Consider the following 23,623-nt stretch of genomic DNA (forward strand, 5'->3'; position numbering starts at 1 on the left):
GGTATCTCATGTGAAGTTCACAGTTATGTAAAAAATACCTTATTTTTTGCTTGTACGCATTCCTTTCTCTGATGTGTAGCAGTGTGAAGATCTCAAAGCAGATAGATGTTAAACAGGCTCCTTCTACACCTGAAACAAGAGGCCTCTCTCTTTTATTGTACTGTAGTTCTCAGCAAACAAACCTATTGAAAAAGTCCAAACCCTCTGGAATAATATTACATCCTGGATTTTATTCAATTCCATATGACAAAAAAATAGTAACCTAAGACTAAGACATCCATTTCAATCAGTAGATGTGTCAAGCCAACAAGGTATACTAATAAAAAATATTTTATCTAGGTATCAATTCCCAGCTGGTCCGAGGTGGCTGTCCAGCCCTCCATGGTATCACAGTATAAAAATAGTGTCTCTCTTCACCATGCAGAGAGGAAAAGCCAAGTCCCCGAATACAAAATGGGTTCAGTCTTTACTGCACCTCCAGCAACCATCCTATTTACAGTACTTTTACAGCTCTTTTAACTTAATATTCCAGAGGAGCAGAAATAACACTACATGGTACCAAATACTAATAGAACCAACAAAAATAAAAGCACGAGGGAAAAAAATGACAGATAAATAAAAAGAAACAACATTCATCTGCTGAACACACAGCAACATTGAGCCACCTTGATTAGTTTCCTTCTTAAGTTAGCAATCCTTCCCACACCTGGTGCTGATAAAAAAAGTAGAAGTACACAGGGATGACATGTAGCATCGCTGACAAGTCTGTTTCAAGTCGTTCTCTCCCAGTAAGAATATACAGCTGTTAAAAGTCTCCAACAGTTTTGTTCTCTTTTTATATATACTTTTTTAATTAAATTACACGATGGCTGAAGGGAGTTATCTCCTTACAATAAGAAGGTGGGGTTTGTAAGAATGATTGTCCAGGACCAGTTCACTTTTTTTTTCAATGCCCACGGGGGAAAAAGGGGTCTTTCCTGTTTTCTTCATTTTTTCAAAAGGACAAGGGGGGCACAACTGCTCGGTAATGTTGCACAACATAATGTTTCACTGGAACAGTTTGTGTTACACAGGAGGTTTTCACAATCTTCAAATCCCACCATGCCTTAATGCAAAAACAAATGAGGTAGTACACAAAACACACACTGTTAGTTCAAGTTTTACATATGCCCCACCCTCCCTAGCATCATAGCTCTGAGTGAAAACTGTCAATATGAGCGTGATTACTTTTTTTTAATACAAGAGCCACACTCAAGGTGATGTCCTGATGATCAAAGAGCACTGTGCTTTGCAGCAATCCGGGGTTAAAAAGCAGCAATGAGCAGAGGGTGATTTTTTAAAAAAAATTTAATTAATCCATATAATAACCATTGTTTTTCTGTGCATTTCCGTCACAAGCAGCACCCACGTAATTGAAAAAAACATCCCTTTTTATGTCTAGCCTGCACAACACCCTCCTCCTAGACAGAAAGAGACACATTTACAACAGACGTCAAACGTTGTTTGCAGAGGACAAAAAACGTCTTCTGATGAGGTGCGCGGTTGTCACGTTGTAACTGACAAGAAAGTCTGTTCATGAAGGATCGACTGACTTGATGAAACTGAATTTTGTTACAAAAGCACAAACTATGAAGTGATTAAAATAATGTTTGAGAGTTAAGGATAAACACAAATTGCAGACAAACCTTTTCTATTAAAAAGTGCAGACGAAACAGTTGGACTTTTAGGTTAAACTCTATATTTAATAAAAATACGCATACATTATACGCTTCTTTAAGATTTGTCTGTAATTTTTTTATTCTTCTTTAAGACAACAGTTGAACTCCAAAAAGGTTGTCTAGGAATAGCACAACTTTCAAAATAGCAGCTAAAGGTTTTTGAACTTCTATTACATGTACCATAAATGGCACACAATTCTCATGCTAGACTTCCAAACAAAACTTAACAATGATTTTGTTTTGTTAAGCTAAAATGACATTGGTTTTGCCTTTATTGAAAAAAAAAATCTATTTGTAGTCTGCAGTATAGAAAAAGGATCAATAAAACCGTTGGGGTTATTAAATATAACTTCATTTACCCGCATTTCTTTCAATTTTATAAATACTAAAGACACTGGACATTTATATAAGACAATATTGGGGCACCTAAATGTAAAGATTAAAATATGTCAAACATTGTTCAAGTTTCTACTTCATGTGAAGAAAAAAATATTAGACAAGCACTAAAACAATGCAGTTTAATCTTACAAACTCAAGGCCCTTTGTTGTAGAGCACACAGTCACTGCAAAGTCACTAGATCATGGCTAGTCTCTTCGAATGCACACAAAGAACAAACTGGTGCATGTCTGTGTAACAGAATATATATGAGAGTTTCTCCTCTCCATTGTGAAAATCTTTAAGCATTTTAAATTTTTGTCCCCCTCGAAAAGTGTCAAACATACTGGTAGAAACCAAAGTTAAGTACCATGCAAATTTTGCAAGACAACTGAATCTCAAACAAGAAACAAAGTTTTCTTGGTGTGAGCGACATAGCAAGGAAACAAAAGCAAGGTAAGGTCGACCAGTTCTCTAACAAATACCAAACACTATAGTTCCCCCAAAAAAGGAATCTGTACATAATATAGTACATAAAGGTAAAGTTCGAACTGATCACTCAGTTCCTTTTGCATTCAAGGCAAGTCTTTCAATTGATACCAATCTCTTTGTTATCTTCAATAAACCTAGAAAAGGGGCGATTCGCTCCAACATCCATGCTTGTCTTCTCCAGACCAGTCATGGGGGGGCTGCTGCCAGCATGGGCCCTGTCCATTCCCCCTGACAAGTTGTTTAACGATGGAATACCACTTCCTCCCAAACTGACTGGTAGCTGGGGGATCCCTCCATTTTGTATGACCGAGATTTCATTGTTCTTCATGGCCAGCCCGTTAGTGATAGCTGCGGCGTACTGGTTCCAGAAACTGGGGTCGACGTTCATGGCCCGGGCGGCCAGATCCTTCTGAAACATCTCTGTGAACTTCATGGCATCGCCCCCAAGCAAGGCCATGGGGTTCTCCACGGACAGCCTGCGCCCCCGTCTGGCTGGAGCGTTGTTCCACATGTGGGTCCCCATGTGAACCTGGGACAGGAAAAAGAGAAGAACGGTGTTTATTGGACAGAAGATCAGGATGATCAAATTCTAATCTCTCTCTTTTGCTCTCATGAAGGCAAAAAGGCTAACTGGGCTGCACCCCTTTCTCTACCCCCAACTGGTCTGCTGCGCAATTTTCTTCCTTGTTAGTGAGGGGGTATGGTTGGAAATTAGCACTATTATTTCCTCCTGGCATGTTAACACCAAAGTATTAAGGATACAATTGTTTTAGATTCGCCGGTTTGTTTTGTTATTATTAGAATTTGATCAAACAAGTGAAGAGAAGGATAAGTTCACAGCTGGACAATTACCTCACTTATTGAAATTAACCTGAAAAATTTTTGACACACACATGGCAGGAAGAAAATTGCCTGCTCCTAAAAGGACATTAAAAAACAACAATAGTGTTTTTAGCTTTCAGTTGACCTCATCTTTACTTTCCTGAGAATCAAGACTGCAGTTTATTTAGTCCTCCCTATGGAGAGGGCTCTCATACTAGAAGTTCCTGATAAACATTTAATATTTACGTTTAACTCTATATATGGGAGGAGCTAATTGAAATGTATTCATACTAAGTACTAAGAAACTGTTTGTGCCTTATTGGTTGAGTTTGGCAGCTTGATCTTATTCACCATTTAAAATAAATTAGTATAATTCTTGTCATATAAAATTATCAGTAGACATTTTGGTATCACAAGTGCAGATTTTTAGATTTCTGAAGCAAAATAATTTCCAGGGCCTCAGTTGTACCACATTTGTACGGACATTTTAAAAAATCAAATCAAATCAAATGATAAACAACTTAAAATATATTTTTTATGTTAATAGAAAAATAATGTGTTTTACAATCATTAAACTAACATGATAGAATTTTGCTCCATTTTGTTGTGTAATGGAAAAAGGTAATGATAAAGATACATGTAAAATACAAAATAAATTGAATAAACCTATTATTAGAGTATATTGTTTTAATATAGAGCATCATAATTTAGGTAATAACACTGCCTGAACCTTAAAACAATGAATACCCAATATCAATTATGTTTTATTTTGTACTTAAATATATTTTATTAAAATGTACACTTCTTAGATTTTTATACTTTGCCACTATCATCTGAAGATTCAACATCTTAGTGCACAAACTCAGCACTTAAACATTTTGATTTTCATAAGAAACATTATGAGTGGTTGTGTTAGCAAACCTTTAGCATATAAAATGTATTTATAAATAGTAATAACAAAGTAATCCCAATATATTTGCACAAGTGTTCAAGTATAATAGATTAAATAGATAAGTGTAGATTATTTTAACTCTCACTCAAAGGCATCTACATGAGATTATTTTTCTTATTGGCTATTTAACCTTAACTCTTTAAAAATTTGAAATCACCATCGATTTCACTGACATACCATTAAAAACATAAACAGATGTGCTTTAAGATCCTGTACCAGACTGAACCAATTTGTAAAAATGATTCCAATTTGAAATATGAAATATTTACCATAATAAAGTTAGTATATTCTGACACTTCCAATACATATGCATACTGTGATTATTTTGACAATGAAATGGCTTGAAAGTCTTAATCTCGTTATATCTATCTTTTCAAAGACAAAGAAAAACTTTTTTGATATTGTGTGTTTCACACACATTGTAGTTATCTTCAAAACTGAGAGCAGCAAAACACTGTCAGGTAAATTTTTAAACAGGTCCATTGTAACCACTGAAAGTACATTTTAAAAGAAAAAACAGTTACTGGTATGATATATGCTCTTAAAGGAAGTATACAGTTTAACATGGTCACAGAATTGTGTTTTTGCTTTATGTGAATTGGCCATTCTACAGTATTTATAATTTGGACGTTTTTCCTTTGATTTTCTTCCAAAAATCTTTGCCTACCCCCACTCCAAAAAAAATGAAAATACCATGTATCTTTATGGAAATTCAGTAAATTAAATGTAGTACAAATTAAAAGCTATAATTTATCAGATAATGCAAAATAAACCAGTTACTAGCATTAACAAAAAACACACAGACGAATTTACAGTTTAAGAGCTTTTAGCAAAACTAATGTGATATACCTAAACCCAGAAAACTACATTGCTGCTTTTCACAATCATAGATTTTACAAAAGAGATTCATTTGCAGAATTTGCTAAGCAGTAATTCGAATATCCTATCCTTCCATAGCAACCAAAGAAATGCAGACGAGACAAAATTGAAGGAACTGATTCTTGGCAAAATTCACTCCAGCTGTAATCCCATCTCTTTGATAGCACCATTTTAAAGTCTCACCTTGATAAGTAAAAATATGGCATCGTCTACAATATTGAACATCCCAAGAATTGCATTTACTTTACATCAGACTAAACAATGCATCAATGAGAACTACACTTCACAAAACAAGAAACAAGTACCTTAATATGAATATTTTAAATAAGGACTGTAACATTTGTGTATATAGGTTAGAATTTTAAAAGAAGCACAAAATCTAGATGAAATTCAGCAGATGGTGAAAATCCTTAATTATTTTGTACATACCTATATAAGCACAATGGGTCAGTTTATGCAAGCACAATGGATTTCTGTTCAATGTCTTGAAAAGCCTCAAATATCTGTATTTCATATTTCAGGTTATGCAGAACATTGAGCTTTTACAGGTAAATATCCTTAGATTAAAATAGAAAATGGTTCTCTTTTTTCGTTCACTTATATATACTTTATATCACATTTTACATGATGTTTGTAAATTGTATGAATGTAGCTATTTTATTTAATCTAATGGATTTGGTAATTCTGTAGTACTTCTTGTTAATAATATTTCACCTCTTGTAACAGTGGTCTGTTAGTACAATTTACTTGAAATTCACTAGGAAGTACACCCAAGAATTAAATTAATAAATTGATTTATTATGGAGTTTTTAGCGAAACTTTAGTTTAACCTGCTTGGCTGAGGGCTAACTTCCTGGCCATAAGACGAGGAGTCTAGGACCCCCATGCAGAGTGAGGAGTAACCAAGGGGCAGCTGCAGAAGTGGAAATGGGGTGGAGGTGAGATGCAAAAAGACATATGTGAGGGAGAGAAGGGGATGACGTACAGTATTTATAGTTTTTGAAGAGGAAATGATGTAAGGAGTGATTTCAAATTATAGACAGCCAAGTCTAATTGAACTTGCCTGTTGTCTTCCTTCCCGAACTTTCTTTACAAACTCCATTAAATCTAAATAAGAATCTGTTCCTGAACCCAACTTGTGTTCACTAGTTTCCTTAACAGTAAAACCAGTCTCAAAATTCAGTCATAATATTGTAGAAAAACAATAGTGTAAAAGATCAGAATGCTTCCACTCTGAATTGAATCATAACAGTATACCCAAGAAAACCTGTCCTAAGGTTACTTGTTGGTGTGTTTTCATTTAAATATATTTTTTTCTTAGTTACATTTGACCTGAAAGCTTTAATTCTACAGTTAATTATATTGTAAAATTACACTTCTTATATATCTTCAATACTATACCAGTCTTAAAGCTGCAAGTTAAAAACACAACAATGCCATTTTAATTTGGAGGTTGTGCTTGGCTAGAAAAGGGTTTGTTATAAATTTGCTGTTATTAGAAAATGCTCCTGTCACCACATAAAGAACTTCTCTCCCAGTTAAGGAACGTTTAAGAATTCACCTTTCATTCATAGGCACACAGGCAGTAAATTCCAGACTACAATGCCTCTTTAAAACAAAATACACATCGATCCAGTTCTAATTTATGACCAAGAGATTATTAATTCTTTGAAAGAACAGCTTCATACCTTGAGATTTCCTTTAGTGGTAAAAGCTCTACCACAGATTGTGCAACCAAAGGGTTTTTCACCCGTGTGGGTGCGCTCATGGATCTGCAGGGCGCTGGCTGAGGAGAAGTTCTTCCCGCAGGAGTGGCAGTTGTGCTGCTTGGGGGTCCGGCGTGGGGGAGGCGGTGCCAGCATGGGGTTGATCCCAGGACTCATCGCCGTCTGAGGCGCTGCAGGGACCTGGATACCAACCGGAAGGTGCGGGCCCTCACTTATGGAGATCGGCTTGCTGTGCCCGTTCACTTCAATTTTGATCATGCTGGGCGCTGTGCTGGTAACCAGGCTAGGGGTACTTTGGCTTGGACCTAGAGTAGAGTTGGTTCAAATATCTCAGAAGGTAGTTCTTTCAATTTGTGTGTCAGTAAGTGTTGCTTTAAATTACCCACAGTGCAACACCCCCGCTTGTAGACCGTGCAAACAGCAGGGTGCACTTTAGTATGGCTGCGGTAGTGAATCTCCAATGCACTCTTACAAGTAAAAGGTTTGCCACAGATATTACAAACAGTGCTTTTAAACTTACCACGTTCTCTGCTCAGGAACAGCATGCTAAATGGAGTCTCCTCTTTGATGATGGGCCTGCCAGGTTGAGTGGCGGTCAGATCCAATGCCCCTCCATTCTCAGGTGCGGGTGATGGAGTATCTGATTTTTCCGACTTCACCGTTGCTACTACCTCATGCAGCTCTTCTGGATTGTTGATGCCTGGGGACTTGGAGCGATGGCTTTCTGTGTTGCTGTGAGCAGGGGACAGGGCTTGCATGGAGTTGGATGATTCAGACATTGCTGGGCTCCCTGCACTCTGGCTCTCGAGGTCCCCTATAGCTGATGAAGAGTCATTTGTCAGGTGATCGCTCTCTGCACACCCATTCTCAACCGGCTTCAGTCCAAAGGAATGGTGCATGCTTAAGGAGGAGTCAATCATTTTCATTTGGTTTTCCAGTGCGGCGATGCTGGAAATCACAGATGGAGGTGAGTTAGGGGACAAGCCAGAGTAAGAGATCAATGGTTTGGAAGGGTCAATCTCTCCTTCCTTGAGTTCTCCTTCTTCTTCCAAGGAGTTTTCATCCATAAGATCATCATCATAGCTGCTCATGGCATCAATACTCTTTTCGTCAAATGAGAGGTCAGTGTCCATGCTGTCCTGGAAGCCCTCGGGCAAAGGTGTGTTTGGGATCTGCCCCCCCATGTGCATACGGATGTGCTGCTGCAGGACAACAGCGTTGGTGAATTTCTTCTGGCAGATGGGACACGAGTGCTGCACCCGAAGAGGAGGCTTGGCTCTGTGGACTCCAAAGTGTGTCTTCAGGTTGCCTTTTGTGGTGAATGCCCTGCCACAGATCTTGCATTTGAAGGGCCTCTCTCCTGTGTGTATACGGTAGTGCATCTTCAAAGCACTCTGACAGCTGAGCACTCGGTGACAAATGACACACTGGTTGGGGTCCGTCATTTTTTTGTCAATATTCTCCACCAGTTGCTGCAGCTTAGAAGTCTCTGAAGTTTGCATAGAGTCTAGCAGGCCGCCAAATGGAAACTTTGCTTTGAACTGATCTGAAATCATTGGAAGTAAGGGGTTGGAGACAGTGGAGGTGGGTGTGCCAGGCTCCATGACCAGTGCTGTGGTAGCAGCGGTTGTAGTAGTGATGGAAGCTGAAGAGATGGATTGACTCACAGTGGTGGAGCTGTCACCTGGTCTTATAGAACAGTTTGGGGGCAGGTGAATCCCCTCTGGTTTCAAGACAGGTGGTGCGTCACTGCCAATGTTGGGCTGGGGAGACTCTGAAGACACTGGAACACTGGCTTCGCTATTGTTAAGATTGGGAGATAAAGATGCACATTCACTGGAAGCAGGAGAGGGCCTTTGTGGTGACCTGCTTAAGGGAGTAATACTTGGAGAATCACTGTAAGTGCCCATACTAGGGAGTGTAGGGGGAAGCTGGAGCCCAACAGAAGTGGACACTGTTGGTAACACGGGCTTGCTGTCGAGCCACGTTGTCACTGGCTTTTCAGGAGGAAGAGACATCCCATAAGGGATGCCCGAGCTTGTGGGTACATTATCGAGGTATTCTGGGACTGGATAAGGGTTCATTTGGATGTGAGGGTACTTTTCCTTATGCCTCTGGAAGTGAACCTTCAAATTTCCTTTTGTTGAAAAGCGGTTTCCACAGATGTTACATTTGAAGGGCCTTTCTCCAGTATGAGAGCGTAGATGAATCTGCAGAGCACTGTCACTCCCAAAGACCTTAGCGCAGAACCTGCACTTATGCTTAAAAAAAGGGTCTTCTGAGCTGGGCTTTGTGTCAAACACTGACACGTTGGGCGGCTTCCCCTTGCGGTGCTTCATTAGGGCAGAGAGCGGATCCAGGGCATTTGCGGTTGCTGCAATGCTTACGAGGGGGTTGGGAAAGATGACACTACTTGAAGAGCTTTGAGGTAGTAGTGGCAGGTTTGAAGACGGACTAAGGAGGCTTGTGTGTCCTACTGATGTAGAGGCTGAAGTGTTTTGCGGCTGGGTGCAGCTGTTACTCGTGTTAGCAATAGTGCAGTGAGGCATTAAAGATGACACCACATTGCAGCTTGATGTGGGAAGGCTGGACTCAGCTGGGACAGGAGCGGTGCTGGGTATTCCTGGATTGGCTGGCCCACAGACAGGCTGTGAAACGTGTTGTTGAGGTCCCTCCAATGTTAATGGCAGCGAGCTCGAGGCTTGTCCATTTACTGCAGAAGGTACCGCGGCTGGTAGCTGATGAACCTGCGGTGCAATGAATCCCTGGAGCTGGAGCTGGTTGGTGGCTGCACCCGAAGGTGGGCCCTGGGAAGCTGCAGCTGGGTTCAGAGCTGGCTGCATGGGTTGTCGATTCATCATGGCCACCTGACTGCGGATCTGCTCGATCAGCTGCAGCTGGTGAATCTGCTGCTGCTGAAGTGCCATCAGCTGGTCCAGGATCATTGGGATAGCCATAGTGGTCATTCCAGGGCTGGTGCCAGTTCGGGAGTTTTGCGAGAACTGTGCCACTGCTACCCTCGTGCTGTGTAAAGTCTCTAAAGTTACGTTAGTGTTTGGCATGTTATAGTTTGTCATGGAAGATTGATTGGGGATCTGAGGTAGAGAAACGGTGGGATCTGATGCAGCTGGCTCGGGTTCAACTGCTTTATCGGGAGATTGTTCTACCTCCATGGGCTCGTCCTCCTTCTCCGTGCCTGTCTTTGCTACCTCTGAGCTCTCATTGCCTTCTATCGGCACGCTGCTCTCCTCAGCGTCCTCACTTTCAGCTGGGTCACTGGGGCAGCTGGGGGCTGGTGAAGGTTCGGTGGGGTATTCTTGGGTATCAGGTGCTGTTTCGTCTTCATTCACGATAAGCACCAGAGGGTTCTTGGTGCAGTTCTTCTGGTGCTCCAGGAAGTCTGTCCACTTGAAAAATTCAGCGCAGCACTTTTCACAGACGTGAGTCTCTTCGCTGCCACTTCGGCTTTCATTCCCGCTGTCAGCATCATCCACTCCTTCTCCTGGAGCTACAGGAAAATCAAGAGGAATGTCATCAGACAATGAATGAAATCCATACACACAATGTCCCCTCTGATTTATACTCTGAAGTTGTTTTGGCACATCACTAAAATCAATATTTTTTTAACTCTGTACAAATTGCCCTATTTCAAGAATTCTCAGGACCTAGTTTGTGTATGCTATCATTCTCCCCATACCAAGCTAATAATTTTCTTTGCACAATCCATCAAATTATGAGGGCCTACCAATTGTGGATACTGCTTCTTAATGAAATTCCATAGAAGCTATTGATTTCCAATATTTTCATACAATTCACAGCTGCCTTGTCTGTTGGGTACAAATCAAGTCTTTGATGGACTCATTAGGATTCCCCTTCACTATCAAGTTTCCTCATTTCCACTGGAATTTGAAATGCCTTTGCCAGTTCACTTAACATTGCTAAACTATATGTAACCCTATTTGTCTTAAACCAATGCTTGATTAGATAAACTCGCCATTGGTAACTTAATTCAGTTTGAGAACTTGACGGTATGATTGTCCTTCAGAAAATGCCTAGACAGGGTTTGCATAAGGTTTTCTGTTTATTGTGTTGGCCTCTATTTTAAAAATAAGTGATCTAGCATCACTATTTATTTAAAGAAAGTTCTAGAATACAGTTATGTAATTGAATAATACAGAACTTACAAAAAATAAAATAATATGTTATAAATACAATTTGCATAATAGACCATTTTATAAGGCAAGCAAGATGTCAGTCTTTAGGTAGATCCTGTTTTTAACATTCAGTATAAAAATACAGTTATTTTAATTTCTTCTTCCTCATCACTTAGGTTTTCTCTTTAAACCAGTAGCATTCAGTTAGACTTATTTTATACCTATTTTCTTCTTTTTTTCTTTCAAAAAGGACTCAACAAATTACATGCTAGTGCCATAGCAGAAAACCCACTAATTGGTTACACATGTTTAATTACTGTTGTAGGCAGTCACTTCCTCTGACTAGTGTTACCATCATGTGCCAAATAACAAGCATGTTTAATGAACAGAATTCTAATTCACACCTGATCAAATATGCAGCTGCAAAGGAATGAGACAACCAGCTACAGTAACATTTACTTTTCATAAATTCTTATAAATGTGAGGCAGGATGGAATGATTCAGTAATTATTCCACAGCTCATGCCTGCTACTTTGAACATGGCAAGCTACATCACTGCGTTATTTCAACTGTTATGTGATACCAAAGATGAGTAGCATCAACCCATTTAGTCACACTGACAAAAAAACTTCTGCTTAGGCAACTGAGGTCAATATAGATTTACAGGTTGAGAGAAAGATGTACAGATAGATACAGGCAGACAGATAGCCAGGACAAATTTAAAATGTATAATACATGGAAGGGATTGATATCTTGTCAACTTAATAGCGTCAGTAAAAGAAAAAGTATAATTATAATCTACATACAGTACATACAACTACCAATATGAATGATAATACAGATTAAAATCATAAGCGTATTGAGACAGAAATGTTGAGAAAGCTACCTTCGATAGTATCATTAATGAGTTTTTTCTTTATGGAATTCTGTAAACTACCAGTACCTTTACAGTCTTGAAAAATGTTTTGCTTGTTCTAAAACTGTTATGGGTAAAACTCTTCCCCTATTCGCATCCTTTAAGAACTACTTCTTTTCATAATGATGAATGATGACATTTCACTTAAGCTATTTAGTAATATAAAAATGAAAAATATCTATTTAGAAACATGTAGGGGTTAATGGGGGGGGGGGGATCAACTGTGAAGCCTTTTCAGGTGCATATATATGTCTGTGAAAGACCTGCATAAACATATTTTAACAATATTTGAAAGAAAACAATGTAAAATATACAATGAATATAGAAAAAGGTAAGCATTGCGTTCCCAATTAGAATATCTCATGTAAAAAAATAATCTATATGAAAATTAACAATATGACAGTACATATTAGAAATCTGCAACTTGAACAAAAAAACAAACTGTTTTAAAAAGAACAGCATTTTCTTTCCAGAGGCAAGATTTGGAAGAAAATAAAATCCCTTCTGTTTTTTTTTTCTTGGCCCACTAATGTCATCTCCTTACAGAGTTTCTGCACAGTGTGTGGGCTTTGTAATTCTTCTACATTAAAGATGGGGATAACAGCTCAAAGGAAAAGTTCGGCCTATTCTTGTTGCTCCATTGTCATTTGCAGATAAGGCTAGAAGACACATTTCATTGCTGTGGCTCGGTCTTCTTAAATGATTCATTAGTACTGGAATTCATCAGCCCTGTTGTAATTTCTCGCCAAAGGGTCATGTCTGCCACCAGGGTCCAGTTTCTTTAACACAATTAATAATCAGCAAAAGGATTTGGAAGAACCAAGCTAATTTCAGCCGCTTCCCTCTCAAACACCGTGGGCAAAATTCAGCCCAGTATCTAAAATTTTATTATTTTGCTGTGTAATATGAAAGTAAGTGGATTAAAGAGAGAAAGAAAACAGAATCGTATAAAAGAAGACATCAGCCTGGTAAAAACAAAACAATTGCTCAAATCCTAAACTTGTCTTGTGCTTTCACACTTTACATCCAATTATCCCAGAACAGATTGCTTTGCTTTCCTGCTGAATCCACAGCTTCACATGTAATTTATATTTCTAGAACATTCACAGCAAACAAAGCCAAACAGCGTATTGAAAATAGCACAACACCCGCGCATAAACACAATCTCCTTAAGTGATCAACAGACAGAACTGCAAATTTGCATAATTGAGGGTTGAAAGGTCAGGGAAAATTAGTAGGAATGGTTAGGGGTAGATTAATTATTAACGCACACATTTCTTTCCGGCATATTTTTTTTTCTTTGCGTGACTGTGTCAAAACAGTAGAAGTCATGCTGGGGTGCTTGAGTTTCTGTGCTGTCATTACACAACATAATAATCCTCCCCGCAAAATCCCTGATCTTCTGTCACCATATCTGTGGAATAAAAATGACTGAAGACTTTCCAAAATTGTCTTTAAAAATTATTTTAGAATAAATAAATTCTGAAAAGTTTATTAATGTGGGTAATGTGGTTGTCTTAAAATACATAGCAGTGACACAATTTATATTTGTTTTGATTAAAAGTAATATATCTTTCATATCTCTATAATATACTATTATAATCCACAAATGTATCCTATCTAGAGGCTGTACTGTGAAATTACCTTTTACTGAGAAAATAGATAGATTTTATTTGTAGGTTCCTTTGCCTCTTTTCAGGAGATTCCCTATTTTCATGAGAGATCCACGAGATTCTGTTATTTTCTGTGATTAGCCTTGTTAGGTTTTTGAATCTCTAAGTTAAGCAAAGCTAAAAATGAAAGTTGTGTTGATTGCAAAGTCTCATAAAATATTGCAATATTCTGAAAATAAATGCTGTTAGCAAACTGAAATGACAAAAGTTTGAAAAATATTGTTTTTTATTTTGAAAGTGCAGATAACATATTAATGCATTTTAAAAGCACGTCTTACTATTCATATAAATACAAATTATCACACAATCTTTTTATTATTATTTAGATTAATTTATTATATCTAATATTATAATTCCCAATGTTTAAAAACAAATTATATTTATAAGTCAAGTGGATTAACACACAGGTGTCTTATCAGCAACAAAAAATGATATTTAAAACATGTAATTATATTATTACTGATCATCTCTTTGTTCAGATTGTTCTCTTTTTCAAATATATATATTCATCCTTAGAAGGTTACCACCAAATCTCAGTTTCCTTTTACAAAAACTATGGTTTCACCAGTACTTTTTCTCCGGTTTAGATTTTAAAACATTTCACTGAAAGATAAAGAAAGGAAAATATTTTTTTTTTAAAGGGATTCACACAATATAGATCTTGCATTCCGATTATAAATGGCTTGGTCTATGGTGACGAAAATCCACAGACAAAAAGCTGTCAATAAAATAGTTCTTAATAAATTGAAAGAAAAAAAAGCGCTTTCTTTTAATGGGGTATTTTACTTTCTCAGGAGATTATAGAGGGAGTGAGGTACAAAGGTTGGGTTAACTGGAGCAGCAAGGGCACTTTTTACAAAGCGATTTGCAAGCCGAATTAGAGCATTTTTTTCTCATTATCAGTGTAATGTCGTTGTGTTATTTTCTACATCACCGTTTGACGTAAAAGGCTTGCCAAAAGCACATAAAAATAAAGACTATAGCAGTTTTATCCATATTGCCAAAGTATAGTGTTGTTTTTCCCTTCAATTATTACTTATGCTTATTGTTTAAACTAAAGAATAATGAACATACAGTTTCTTTCATTTTTTCTTTTGCAACCATTGTATAATGCAGCAATTCTTGAGCATTGTTAAGGATCTTCAGCGATTAATATAAATTATGAGAAAAGTATAATTCAAAAACCTGTGTGTGTTCTTTTTTTAAAACTAAATGGATTGTTATTATACATCTTCAGAACAAAATGAAGCAGCTTGTTGATGGGGTATTTAAACACAAATATAAAACTCATAAAATGTAAAGGAGTAACAAAAAACATTATCCACCATCTGTGAAAAAACAACGTTCACAAGTGTTATAGAAGTCTAAAATATCAACATAACACACTGGACTGAAGTATCCTTGCAGAATTTCTGAATACAGATTAGCAAAACAATGTATTAAGAAGAACCCCAAAACTCTGGTTTTCAAATTAATTTACAAATAAACAACTGCTTCTCAATTTGGTTTTAAAGTTCCTTGATTTGAGAAATTACAGACAGAAAAAATAAACAACAAATATTTTTTCTTTAAATATAAACTTCCCTTGGTTTTTAACCTTTGAAAATTATTTTTCTAGTGTGAAAAAACTTTTTTATAGATTCTTCTCAAATTCTCTTTGAACAAAAATAAAAATACTGTAGAAGAGAGAATTTCAAGACTTTGTAGTGCTCAACAGGATGAGCGCTTTGATGTCATAAGTCCTCCTAATTTAAACACCACTGTTTTGTCTTATAAAATCACTGTCCTGTGGCATCACGTGCTTATGTGATTTCCTTGGTTACGTGCCCCAAGATAACAGACCAGAGGCTTTTCAGAAGTGCTATAAATTAGGCAAGGTGATTGGCAACACCCCCCTTCAAATTCGTTCTTTTAAGTATTTGAGAAAAGCACTGAATCCTTTAAAAAAAAACAGAAGGAAAAAAATGAATCGACAGGGACCAAACCCAAGCTGTGAGACAGAAGGAGGCAAATAAGGGATCCTGCTGAGTTTAACAATGTAGAGAAATTCCTGTTTGAATGACACTTTTTTTCCATTGCTTCCCTGTTTGCGAAGTCTGCCAGTTAAGAGGATGAACAGTGGAGGGCACTCTTGATATACTGACAATATCCTTGTCTCAGCACGCTTATTATGATGTATGTGGTGGTCCAGATCTCAGCATTTGTTTCGTAGCTAACACCTGTGGTAGAGTCACCAAGAGAGCTCTATTTCACAGCCATGGCCTTTTTAATGGGTACAGTATAACTCTCTTTGGTCACACACAGTGCTGCCTTTGTGCTTGTATGCAGATGCCAAGCAGCTAAAGCATTAACGATTTGTTTATGTATGCTTATGATACAGTATTCCATAATGAAACTTTTGTTTTGGGGCTTGCATTACATCATGTTGATTAGTGTTCTCAATTGGGCCTCGTATTTATGTGCGCTTTAAGGCTCTGGGTTGTAATTAAAAGAGCCATCTTTGTGAGCTGAGAGCCAACTCCTTCCAAGCATCTTTGGCACATCCAAGTGGGTGGTCCTAAGATCTCCACCAAATGGTGAAGCGTGATGAAAAAAAGCCAAATAAAACTGCACAAAGGAAGAAACAAGCAGCCATGTTGTCACTGCCCTTTCTAGAAGTTACCAAGTTGTGTTTTGTTTAGCAGAAAACCAAAAAAACAAACTCTCTATGAAGCACTCCACTAAATTAAATTACCCATTATCATACCAGACCTGTCTCTGCTAAAACTATTTGGAACGCTTCTAGACTTTTAATTACTTTTTTTAAACAATACATGCTACTCAAAAGAAATGATGCAATTTTTGCAGCTCAATATTGAAACTAGAGGAAAATGTTTCTACTGTTCATTTTTTCTTTAAACCAAGGAGTCTTGATCCACTTCTGGAACTACCCATTCTCTTATCGTCCCAATTTAAAATAATGCAAGAAGGACTGCTCTGCGATAAAATGTGTATCGGCAAAAGAAAAAGAAAGGCTTTCCCTAATGGCCACACTGTCTCGGGAGACCCACAGCCACCACAGTCAGTACACAAGTGCTTGCTCACAGCGATCTGGAGTTAACACTCAAAAATCAGTGTTAACACTTTACAGAACACTGGTAGGCTATGCTGCCAAGGTCAATGGCACAGATGTACTAATTGTATTATGAGCTTGACATCTAGCGTCCACCCCTGGCAGGGCATGGCAGGCAAAGGTTAAGTCAGCAGGCTCTATCAAAGCACTTCTAACTACCCACCCTGAGGGGGAGGCCATCAGAAGCTTGTTGGCACTCCATGCGATCCTACCTTTTCAGGGACATCACACAAAAGGACCCTAATGTGCTACATTTGACAACAATGCAGGCCTAATACAAAAGAGACACACAAAAAGGTCAAATCAACTCTAGGGTTTAAATAATGAATAAATCCTAATTAAACACTGGTTGAGAAGTGAAAAGAACAGCTGTAGGCTCCTGTTTAATTCTACCCGAGAAAAAGAGCTCTTTACACTTTTTTTTAAAAAAAAACCCAACAACCCATAACTTCACCTTTCAGTCTGTACAGAAAAGGGTTTGTTGTTATTTTTTGGTTTGTTGTCATTTTTCTTGGAGACAAAATGGTGTCCGGACTAGGTGTTGTATAACATTTAAAGTAGGCTTTACACAGCATGCACAGTGCTGAGGGGAACAGAGATTTTGGGAGTGATTGTGTACAGAAAAGATTTGCACAATCTGAATAGCATTGACACAATGAAACAAATGCTCCAGGTTTGCTGGAGAAATTCTGCGGTGTGATACAATTAGCTGCATAGACACCCTTTATCCATTTTCTGCTTGTGAAACAGAAACACAAAAAAATTTTGGAATTTAGCTACAATTACGAAAGAGTTAAAAATGTCATTTTATAACTACAGATTTAAAGCATATGTGGCAAACTACTATTTTGTTATATATTCCACATCTTTCCTATAATTTTTAAATGGTGTTTTTCTTACCAACTGAATTTCATTACATTTTTTAAGAACAATATCTGTTACAAATGATGGTTAGGCAACAATTTTAAATACTATGAGAAGAATGCTCATTGTTCTGAAGATCTCTGTTTTTGAATTCACCGTATGTTATAATTACATAATGTATATGCAGTTGTACTAATCATTATACACGTATAATTGCATATCTGTGTTTGCAAGTGTGCAAACAAATCTTTCTTTCTCCTTGCATGTATTTATTCTTATATACACTTATTGCACAATGACTTCTAATGATTCTTCATTACGAGAAAGTGACTGAAAAATAAATGTGGTAAGGTCCCACAGACCATGTTTTAAAGGGATGAAAAAGAAAGTGATCAGTCCAGCCACCCGAGTTCCTGATGCCAGCTTTCTCAGCCCTTCTCAAAAACAGAAGACTAAATTGAAGTGCTTCAGCAAAGTAAAGTACTGTTGTGCTCCAGCAGCAAATAAAACAGAACAAGAGACTGCAATACTTACAACCTGCGCCAACCTCAAGCCCACAATTCAACTACCTAACATGTGAGTTTAAGTCTTCAGGAATCAGATACTGCATGAAAGGTGCTGAAGTTTTTAAAATGGAATCTGTGGTGAACTGTTTGACATTCCCAGCAGATGAACTGCTAACACAAGCCTTGTCGGTGTGAAAAAAAAATCTTCTATTTCTGGATAGTCTGCAATTTTTTCCCTGAGTTTGGGAGGCCTCCAGGTCTAATAGAGTTAACAACCCCATGCTCTTTTTAAGAGTTTGTTCTTGGATGGAGAGTGCTCTCTCTGTATTTCAACAATGGTGTTCCCTTATGAACAACGGTACATTACTTTAAATAAAAAAATGCACTCAATTAAATTATAAGAGTGTTGGAAGACAAGCTGCTATCATTGAAATCACGTTTAATTCCATAATATAAAATAAACAGGTTCTTTTCAGGTAAACAAATCATACGCACATTTTATATCAGTAGTTATTTGTTATGCATAAGGGAATCGCATTACTTTACCGTGGGTCTTGATCAAGGAAGAATAAAACTAAATCTATTTTACATAAGGCAAGATCCACATTTCAGAATTCGTGTTTTAAAACAAATGGCCTGAATTGTTTGTAATAACCTGTGTAACAATATATTTGGTGAAACAATCTAAAAGTTGAACACCTGCACTGTTATCAAGCACATGAGTAGAATACAAGCATTGTTTAGCATATACATGACCTGAAAACCCCTTTCTGCAATGGCAAAGGGACAAAATGATTTCTCTTTCGGTGGAATTGCTTCAGTCCGACACACAAGAACCCACAAGTAATCATAGATGAAGTGAAACCCTTGTCAATACATATACAGTTTGCTGGGCTTGATGTACTATGGAATGTTACAACGCAGTTTCAAACTCTTCTGTATGTTAGAAGTGTAAAATAGTGTTGGATAACTTCAGAAAGGCAGAAAATGAAACTGCAGTGATTTGTTAGGCATACCAAAACAGCACTTAATGTCATCAATAAGAAATGCTGACCATAGTATTCCTCTCTGTAGACTACTATGTAAAATAGAATGGTGTTGAGCTGAACTATGTCAGCACATTACAATGTAAACTGCAGGAAATCCAATCTTAGGATGATCTACCACTTTTCCATGACCTGAGACAACATTACATGCAGGGAAAGGCTTTACAATTTGCTTTGAAGCATTAAATACATCTGTCTCTGGCATATTTGAGCCTATTTATTTAATAGCTTAGGGAAACAAACAGGTTTGCAAGCAATGCTTTAAATACATTCACTTAAATGATTGTTGTTATCTCTCAAAAGACGAAATACACCATTCTTGAAATGGAAATAAAAATAAAGGGCAATAACTAGGACATTTACATTCTTATTCTATTTTTCATAGTTTATGTTTTTGGTTGTAATATCTGGAAAGTAATTCTCTTGCACTACTGTTACCAAACAAGAGGAAAATGTAACTGTGCGTTTAACCAAAAATACAACTAATTTAGTTTTTTGCATATTTGCAAAACATTTCTGATATGAAACACTTTGATACAAAATTCTTATATACATATGTATCTTAGCGTGTGCTGCGTTCAATTACAATTGTTTGAAATCACACTTAATTACTTTGTAATACAACATGCAATTTCCGTTACAATTGTATTCGACCCTAACCTTTTAGCTCTGAAAAGCTCAGCGTAAGTACAAACGGCACAGACATGAAAATAGGATCATTTTAACTAAATGTATATTAAGCGGAAGAAAGAAATGCGTTTTATAAATTAAAATTATTTCCTAAACTAAAAGTTCTTCAGTGCAGATTTCTTTGTTTCGTTTTTAATTTTTATGTTGTGTTTATGCATGGAATGGTTGTTGTAGTGTGTTTGTGTGTGGGTATATTATTCACATAGTTTCATAATAACGTTTTCAAAATTCCAAACTGTGATGCGGTGTAGTTCTTTAAGTGAAAGATCGTTCTTTCATTCTGAAAATAATACTTTACCAACTCATCTCACAGTAATTGAGAGGCGATACAAAACAAACCAAGTGTGAGAAATTCTACGTGATGAAGTAAACAAAAAACATTTCCATCACAAAGAGACTTTGCACTTAATCTACCCCAGTATATGCAAGCATTTTACCCAGTCTCGATTCAAATCAGATGGGAAGACGCAAAAGATTAGAAAAGTTTTCTGTTGTCTTCCGTACTCCTTACAATTGTGCGTTGCTTTTAATGAGGTTAATATTTTGTGCTTTGTTTTTAGAACACATTAGAAGATTAACGACGAAATTTTCCCCTTCCCGGTTTATTTTCCAAAATGCGTTTTTACACAGCTAATATTAAAGCACGAAGGTTATTGACAAAGGTTGCTGTCCAGAATGCATTCGTTATTTGTCATTTATTTTATGGCATTCTGCTTTACCTAACTGAAACAGCAATAAATCCCACTGATAAAGTGTTAATACTAATATAATTAATATTGATAATTAATATTTGCATTAGTGAAAAAACACATTTTAAGGTCCCGAATTAGACATTTTCTTTGGCAAATGATAAAAGTGTTTTCTTTCATGTAAACAAATAATATATAACCACCATATTACAATAGGGGACACACTCCAGAGCTTTATTTAGCATTTTCTTCTGAATCAACTGTACGACTTCCTCTCAAGCAAAACTGATAACGCAAAGTACACATGCCTATATAATCGTTAAACATCTTTATAATATCCGTGCCCTATGTATTGCTACCCAAATTGCCGCACTTATCTGTTTAAAATCTATTTTATCTTCGGGTGTACATTATCCATTAAACTAGTCAAAACAGCATCAGTCAAGTAGAGTATAGGCTATACTGACAACTTTAAAAAAGCAACAATCCGCAAGTAAAAAATATGACTTTTCAAAGGTAATAATAAGGTCATTCGCTGTAATAATACCAGAAAAAGGAAAAAAAGAAGTGAAATCAGAATGAACAATAACTGCTTTAGGTGGCAGCTAGAACAACTGTAAGGTAGGAAACTAAGTATATGTTTCATGAACATTGAATTAGTCCTTGTTCTCCAACTACCGTGTGTATGTATATATATTTCCGAGCGCGTATATGTATGTTTATACAAAAACATCATATAAAAAAGTGGAGAATAATGTACAACCTAACTGCCGTGAAAACATAAGACATTACAAAACGTGTTTTTAAAATTAATAAAAAAACTTTTACCTCTTCACCCCACCAAATCCTTCCAAAACTACCAGGTCAAATTAGATCACTGCTTCTCTCAGTACGAAGTCCATATCTAATCAGTAAAATTACAACGGATGTCAAAGGCTACGTTTGCATACAGTGATCTTGATCTGAAAAAAGTGGCTGCACGTTTTGAGAAATTGTGCAACTTCTGCTGACCTGTTTATTCACAAAAAAATCTCCCACCCCCCTCTTTTCCGCCTTACTACAACACCTAAACAGACTTACCATTTTCAGAAACTACCTCAGCTAGTGTTGGCTCTTCGTCCGATTTGAGATGCTGTGGCTTCGCTTGCTTGCGGCGCGACATGCTGTTGGTAAGCTGCGAGTTGTTTCTGCTTTTGCAGATACATCAGCAGCGAGCAAATAAAAAAAATGTTCACAAATAGTCGAGTTGCAAAATTACGGAAATTAGCTGGTGTTGCTGTTGTGTGGATTGCGCATGTCGGTATATAATTATGATAGTGAATAATGCATTGCGATTAATGGTGGTGTGAGTGGGGGATTGGCTGAGGTCCAGCGGACACACACAGGATATGGAAATGAGGGATGGACTCAGCAATTAGCTGCTTCACTCTCAAACTATCTGTCTCTGCTTCACTGTCCACCTCCTCCAACAACACTGCAAATAGCGCCGCTTATTACACCCTGCACTTAGGGTCTTCACTTGAGGAAGGTCAGGTTCTTTCCTTCTTTCCGCGGGGCTACGTCTTCTAAGTTGTGAAAATTCATTTCTGCTTGGGTTGGCTTTCTTACATCCCATGCTTCAACCATTTTCATTTTAGATTCTCCCTTTTGGCTTCTGAATATTTTACAGAAGACGAACGTAACGCTCGTTTACGTTTTCCATTCCCTCTTTTGTTTTTCTTGTTTTTAACTTGTTTTTTTCCCGTACATGTTACATGTTTGCCTTCTTTTTCAAGTGCTTCCCAAAATCCCCTTGTTTTTTGTCTCTTCGCAGCTTTAAATCTTAATTGACTCGCGTACGTGGTACTGTATGTTTCTTTTACAGAATTTCATTAAAGAAACTCCTGTCCGATGGATTTCAGTCCGTTTTGACCACCGAGAGACAGGCAGAAAAGAAAAAAAAGTTCTGAAGACGGTTGCAGATACTTTTTCTTCTTTTTGTGTTTCTAGACAGCAGCTGGGAGCTCTTGTTTAAGTGTTTGCTTTCAGGTGCGCTTGCTGTTTCCTCAAGTCCGTCGGTCAAAAATAAACTCCTAAGGGGTTCTTACTTTTAGTTTGTTTGAACAGTGTCGGAGCTTTTGAAATTTGTTTTTAGTACTGAAAACGGCATGCAAATGTGTGATGCGACGATCCTTCCGTTTCTTCTCTTTAAAAAAAGTAAATGAAAAGAGAGAAAGTAACACCCTTAGGTTACAAGCGGTGCGGGTCAGGTTCTCTCCCCCTCTTCCCACTGCTATACCGTCGGCTGCGCGATAACCTCGAGTCGCTGTCCAAATTCTCTGGTCCTTTCGTTCGGATTGAGACGTTATTTAGCTTAACGTGTAATTTTTTCAGTTGTTCGGATTCCCTGCGCGGAGGAGATGGTCATAAAAGTTTGACGAGGGTTTGTGATGGATCTTTACAAGATGACCGCTCAGTAAAAAAGAGGTCTGACGTTACCGTTGTTACCCATGTCGTTTGCTCCCAGCGTGGAGACAGCCGAGTGTTGCGTGTGAGAACGAGTCTTGAGCTGCAAGTTTTAGATCAGCCTCTACATTGCGTCGTGCCACCGCTAGGATGTACCACAGTTACAATTTGAGCGATTCCACGTCCCCTATCCGGACCATGAGAGTCTATAATGATACATCTTCACAATTTCAAACATGTTTTATATCATACCGCAGTTTTTTTCCAAGAGGTTTTAATATCTTTTTAAAGCCTGTTAAAAAACAAATGGCGCCATTTATTTATATTGACAAACCTGATTGTGCACTGTCAAATTCTATTCCGTATTTGATTTTTTTAATTAACGATTTGATATGATATAAATTATTATTCATTAAGCTTGTTCACCTAAAAGTGTGACAATATAAAATCAAATCAACTTGAAAATGTGAGCTACATTTAAAATTTGTAAATATAGCGAATTTATACAAAGTTTATATACATTGCATATACAGTACGTGTTTTATTTCTTTTGAAAACAAAA

General features: G+C 37.3%; 1 protein-coding gene across 1 annotated transcript; it reads right to left on the reverse strand.

The window, feature by feature from the left end:
* Positions 1 to 210: 210 nt before the first annotated feature.
* On the reverse strand, positions 211 to 23,187 carry sall3b (spalt-like transcription factor 3b). The gene is made up of 4 exons (XM_088601273.1): positions 21,697 to 23,187; positions 7,487 to 10,474; positions 6,928 to 7,271; positions 211 to 3,115 (listed from the first exon to the last, which is right to left on the reverse strand). Exons 1-4 carry the CDS (start codon positions 21,776 to 21,778, stop codon positions 2,684 to 2,686), a joined length of 3,846 nt encoding a protein of 1,281 aa, XP_088457399.1. The 5' UTR covers positions 21,779 to 23,187; the 3' UTR covers positions 211 to 2,683.
* Positions 23,188 to 23,623: the final 436 nt, after the last annotated feature.

The sequence above is a fragment of the Lepisosteus platostomus genome, chromosome 12 (genome assembly GCF_059453375.1).
Source record: "Lepisosteus platostomus isolate fLepPlt1 chromosome 12, fLepPlt1.hap1, whole genome shotgun sequence".
Taxonomy (NCBI): domain Eukaryota; kingdom Metazoa; phylum Chordata; class Actinopteri; order Semionotiformes; family Lepisosteidae; genus Lepisosteus; species Lepisosteus platostomus.

Coding starts and splice junctions, on each gene's coding strand:
- sall3b (XM_088601273.1), bottom strand. CDS start 21,778: ATGTCGCGCCGCAAGCAAGCGAAGCCACAGCATCTCAAATCGGACGAA. Junction 7,272..7,486: donor GTTCCTGAGCAGAGAACGTG/GTAAGTTTAAAA, acceptor ACTCTACTCTAG/GTCCAAGCCAAAGTACCCCT. Junction 3,116..6,927: donor CCACTAAAGGAAATCTCAAG/GTATGAAGCTGT, acceptor TTCCTGTCCCAG/GTTCACATGGGGACCCACAT.